The sequence below is a fragment of the Terrapene carolina genome, unplaced genomic scaffold (genome assembly GCF_002925995.2).
Source record: "Terrapene carolina triunguis isolate 2854851 unplaced genomic scaffold, T_m_triunguis-2.0 Scaffold93, whole genome shotgun sequence".
NCBI lineage: Eukaryota > Metazoa > Chordata > Testudines > Emydidae > Terrapene > Terrapene triunguis.
Genome location: NW_020664444.1, coordinates 30,433,841 through 30,439,260, shown reverse-complemented (window position 1 = coordinate 30,439,260; position 5,420 = coordinate 30,433,841). Strand labels below are relative to the sequence as shown.

At 55.0% G+C, this 5,420-nt stretch overlaps 1 protein-coding gene across 1 annotated transcript in view; it reads right to left on the bottom strand.

Moving 5' to 3' along the window:
• The window catches only part of LOC112116084 (cytoplasmic phosphatidylinositol transfer protein 1-like), a 42,862-nt gene that overhangs the window by 36,513 nt on the left and 929 nt on the right, over nucleotides 1–5,420 (bottom strand). The window contains exon 2 of the mRNA XM_024213402.2: nucleotides 655–857. Within this exon, the coding sequence (XP_024069170.1) occupies nucleotides 655–702 (48 nt within the window). The 5' untranslated portion in view covers nucleotides 703–857. The remainder of the gene's footprint in view (nucleotides 1–654; nucleotides 858–5,420) is intronic.

Here is a 5,420-nt window from a genome sequence, read left to right as displayed (position 1 = left end):
CCTCACCCCCCACTGCCACCCTGCTCCATTGTACCCCTCACCCCATCCCAGCCCCTATCCCCCGTCTCCCACACACCTGCTGTGATCCTATTCTCTATTATACCCCATTAGACTCCAATTCCCCACTTTACTGCCTACTGCTATCCCGCCCCATCATTCCGTTCTTCTCCCATTAGTCCCCATACCCCACCTCTGTGCCCCTCCACCTGCTATTCTGCCATCACACTCCTCCTCCCGTCAGAACCTCCTCCTCCCTCCCCACCTCTGTCCCCCCACCTGCTCTGCTCCCATCACACCCCTCCTCCCCCGTCAGACCCTGCTCCCGCCTCCCCACCTGCTGCTATCCCCCCCCCCGGTACAGTATCTCTTCCCAACCCTGATCCCCTCCTCTGCCCCTTGCTGCTATCCGCCCCGTCTCCCCCATGCAGCGGCGCTCTGGCATGCAGGAGGGCAGCTATGTTGCACCCCCTCACGCTGGGCAGTGTCGCCTGGCTCACAGAAAGGGCAGACCCCCTCGTGGCTGGCGTCTTTGGGGCCGGAACGTCCCTCGCAGCAAATGGAAAGTGTTCCATCTAATCCTTTAGCCGCCTGGGGTCCAGCCCACACTGCCCCTTCCACCCGCAGTGCTCCCCGGGAGAGCAGCCGAGTGCTTACCTCTTCAGTGGTGAGTGGCATGCAGATCCTATACTCCTTTATCAGCATGATGGCCCCCTCGCTCTGCTGGGCTCAAGGTGCATAGGCAGCCCCTCTGGAAGGAAGCTGAGAGTGGGGGGCAGACGGGAGCGCTGGATCAAGTGGAAACGTCGGTGTGGAGAAAGCAGAGTGGCACCCAAGCCTCCTTCGGAGAAGGACTCATTCTGCAGGGAGACAGAACCGCCCGCCGTGGGGAGAGGAGAGATCAGAGCAGAGCAACAGCTGGGCTCCAGCCCATATGCCCGGGGACTCTCCGATCCCTTCTTAGTCAGAGCAAAGGCTCCTCTCTCCTTCCGCCCCTGCTACCGGCACAGCTCTGCTTGTGACTTCATAAGCCGTTGCCATGGCAGTGGTTGTGAGGTCACCAAACTAGAGTGTAACAACCTGGCATGTACCAAGGGAAGGAGCTGGAGGATCCAGGAGCTGGACAAGGAGGGGAGGCCAGCACCCCCAGCTGCGTCAGCTCCACACATCAGTCATTGGGGGCAAGAAACAGTCACACAGAGGAGGGAGGGAGGGAGCTAAACTGGGGTTTAACCCCTTCCCTGCTGAGGGAAGGTCTGCACCTCTCAGCAGCTGCTGGTGCAGGGACAGGTGCAGCCCGAGGGGAGCAGGTGCCTCTCCCCTGGGAGTCCCTGGGCCAGTACAGCGGTGCTGTTCACAGGGGTGCAGATTACATACGTGGCTCTGAAAATAGGATGAAGTGGCACCGGCACCACGGAATGTAGCTAACCCCTGGGGGGAGGGGGGGGATTCAGTGAGTGTGTAAACACCAAGGTGATCCACACGCTGGGGGAGGGAGAGGCGGCCACAAGGAGAGGTCAGTGTAAGTGGCTGCCTCCTCACACTCCTTGTCTTACACTCATGCTAGTTGCTGGTGCCCCTGCCCCCTCGGCCTGTGAGTGACAATGACTCACACCCTACAGGCACAGCCCTGGGCCCCTCTGCAGCCAATGGGAATGTTGCTTTTGACTCGAATGTACGTGCAATCGGCCCCCACTTAACACCCAGTCAGTGTAGGCTACACTGTTGTGCCACTCCTTCCCCTAGTGTCTGACCAACCAACCACTCCTGAAGTAGCTGCTGAATTCTGAATCCACTGGGGTCATTGGGCTTCCTGCGATGTCCCCAGCCTTGCCCTGGGACCAGGCAGCCTCAGAGGCGCTTAGTATTAACTGGGTATTACACACCAACACAATGCGCAGTGCTGTACAATACACACCTAATGTCAATTACACCAGGCCAGTCCCAGAGTCTCGACCTCAAGGAGTTTACAATCCCAGGGAGATAAACCCAGTCTGGACACACGATCCCTGAGCTGCCAGGGGAGGTAGATTTCTTTAATGGATTCTCTCCACCGTCCAACTCCCTTTTCCTTCCTCTCTTCCGCTTCCATGTAAACTTACACCGCTACTGTAACAGGTTGGCAGCGTTTTCCTAAAACAGCCTGCCCTATAAGCTCGTGCTGAGCCAGCTGGCAAAAGGTTAAGTGGGCTCTGCGGACTTGTTATCCCAGATGGCTAAAAAGGAGGCGGGAGTGGCTCTACAGGGACAGAGAACCTTGAGTGTGGGCTGAGCAGCCCTGAGGGAGGAACTCCAGGAGCAGCCAAGCCTATGGAGAAGGACTGACCTGAACTTTGTGCTGTCGTATGGTTAGTACCTTGTCTAACAATGCCAGTCCCCAGGATGGGGGTGAGGTTGGGCTCTACAGGGTATGTGGAATGCATCTGGGAAAGGCACTTGCTCAGTTATATACTGGCAATTATTTGTATGCAGAATAAGTGAGTGCTATTAGCACTGAACAGCTTCCAGGGAGGTATTTAAGAGGGCTGAAGTGAGGGTGGTTAACCAGTCCAGGAGAAGCAGGAGACTTTCCCCACACATAAGGGCCCTATGGAGGTAGGTACAAAGAGAATGGGAGAAGAGAGCAGAAGGAGTTTTGAGGAGGGCAAGCTGAGGCTGTTGCAGACAGCAGGTGAGGGAGCAGGAGAGAAGGAGGCAGAGATACAGCCGGGAGCAGGGAGAGTCCGATGGAGCCTTGACTGAGAGGCTCAGGCCTGAGGCAGCCACAGCTGATGGAGAAGCGTTTTCTGGGAGCTGCTCATACACGGGCTGCCTGGGAGGAGTGATCCCCATATGCACCTTGTAGGCTGTTCAGGGCACTAGCAGCCTGGGCAGCGAGGTTTGTGTGGTTTCTCACCCTCACCCTCACACCTGAGCAAAGGCTTGAGCTCCAACCACACCCTGTGCAGCAGATATGGGAGTTGCTGTCTCCAGTGATGGTTGGTATCCAACATGCATGCAGTGTCCGGGAGGGCATGGATCCGGGTGTAAATCCATGCTGCTTACTGGGCTTCCTCTGGATTGGGTTCCACTTCCCTTCCCCCCTCGGTACTCCCATTGGGGATGGGTTGGGAGGAATTCATTCTACCACTGCCACTCAGTACTGAATTGTCCCACCTTTCCGAGGCTGATCACCCCCTTCACACAGCATCCTCACTGCGAAGCCCTCTCCCTGCCCCAGCTGCCTGCTCGGCTTTCTTTTCAAGAAGTAAGAGTCACATATCTCCTCTTGAGATGCAAAGCTGGGAAGCAGGAGCAAGACCTCTCTCCTGGTTCTGTGAAAACCCTTCTTCATTAAGACTGGGGGGATAAAAAAAACAGGGAGAAATGCAGACAACTAGAGAAGAAGCTCTTCTAGGAGAGGGAGCGGAGCTAGAACAAACCGGAGGTGGGGGGGTGGGGGTGGGGGAAGGAGCTGGGGAGGGAAAGGGCTGGAGGAAAATCCAGGGGCACGCTCCATGCTGCAAAAGCTGCACTTCTCCTGAGATCCCAACTGGAGGCAGAGCAGAGGGCAGGCCTTGCACAGGCTTGGGCTGGATAGGGGGCTAGCCCAGATCCAGCTGCAGAGAAGTGGGCAGATGTAATTCCTACCCCGAGAATGGATGGGCAGGCAGAGAGAGCAGCCAGGTGGCCAGACAGACATCCTAAGTCCATTGGACTGAGAGTAGAGAAAGAGAGTGCATAGGCCCATAGCCAGCAGACAGAATGCCTCCATGCCCCTATGCTGGTGGCCAGACAAAGAGCCCATACCCCCTGGATGGCTGGGCAGACCGACTGCTTAGGGTGCTGAGGAAATCAGAGCTGGAGAAGCCCTGTCAGGTGCCCTAGTGCATATTCTGCTCTCAGGGCACTACGTGCCAGCTCACTGCAGAATTGAAGAGGGCAGGTGGTTGGATGGAAGAAACAGATGCAGCATTCACCCAAGGAGGGACGCTACAGCCAGGCTGGTAAGCTCAGGGGCCTGATCTGTGAGCCTCCAGCCCGTTCACCACAATCTCAGCACAGGCGCTTGGAGAGAGCACAGGGCAGGAGGGAGACACCAAGCAAGAGATCAGGTCCCTTCAGCTTATGATTTGGATTATGGTAGAGGGCCCAGTCTCAGTGAGCTAAGCACTATACACACTTCCTGCAAAGACCTGGCCCCTGCCCCACAGAGACAACAGGGGGACACCACAAACAGATGGGGGAAGCAGAAGGGACCAGTGAGACAAAACCAGGCAAGAATGAGACAAAACATGTTTTCATGCTATGGCAGTGCTATGTCCCCAAGAGAGGCTGAGGAGGCTAATTGTTTCACCTCCAGTAAACACTTATTGATTTGTGAGCTGCCTTCAGTGGAGATGCTGATCTCAGCTCCTCTGAGGAAACTGACTCCTGTGGCGTGGCTCTGGATTTCCTCCAGTGTAAATGGGAGCCAAACCTGACCCTTTGAAAGAGCTGTGGATTTGTCCCAGTTCCACATGGCCTGGACCTGATCCGGCAGCATTTGTTCATGTGACAGCCCCATCAGCTTTGGTAGGACCTCTGACATGGGCACGGTGAGCAGCATTGGGCCCCCAGTTTGGAAAATCTATTAGTAGATTACACCAAGAAGCTTATTAAGCATACACAGACCGGTAATAACAACCTTATCAGTCATGCAATAATAATCTTATCAGATCCACAGTAAATTTTATTAAATGTGCACTATCTAGCTAATGGAAACATGTAAATACCATGCCCCAGCCATGCAACAGACACATCTGGGGGGGAGGGGGGGAGACAAAGGGAGTACATTGTGGATTACGGAAATAATTACAGTAGTTGGGAAGAGATAGACCAGAACCAAACCCAAATGGGGTATTGGGATCTGCAGGAGCCAACCAACGAAGCTTGTTTGGGGGACGGGAACTGAATAAGACAGACACATCCCATGTTCCTTTGCCCAGCCCTTAGTACCATAGGAATCGAGTGGGTGGGGATTCCATTCTGTTTGGGTTCTCGCTCCGTGTCCATCATTGTGGCCTCTGATCAGCAGTGTGAGCCATAAACTCTATGGCGATTCATTCTGTTGATTGTGAAACACCCTGTCTGGGGCCCTCTGAGTAATAAAACCATCTGGCTGAGCCCAGCTCCCTAGGACAGGACAGAGAGCCCTTCGCATCTGATAAATTGACACTACACTTTGTCTTCACCCAAAGGCCAATTTATTTATAACGCAGCTGCTAATCCCCAGCAAATACTGGTTTTGTAGTAAATGTGTCACTAAGGTAACCTCCAGCTGCCCAGTTAAGCCTACCGCAAACACGGAATCTCCTCGTTGGGCTCCAGGCCCGCCCTGTCCTGGGGGAAAGGTGCCAGGTCCTCAGGCGGTGAGCCCTGCTTAGCACTTTCTTTGTTTGCCA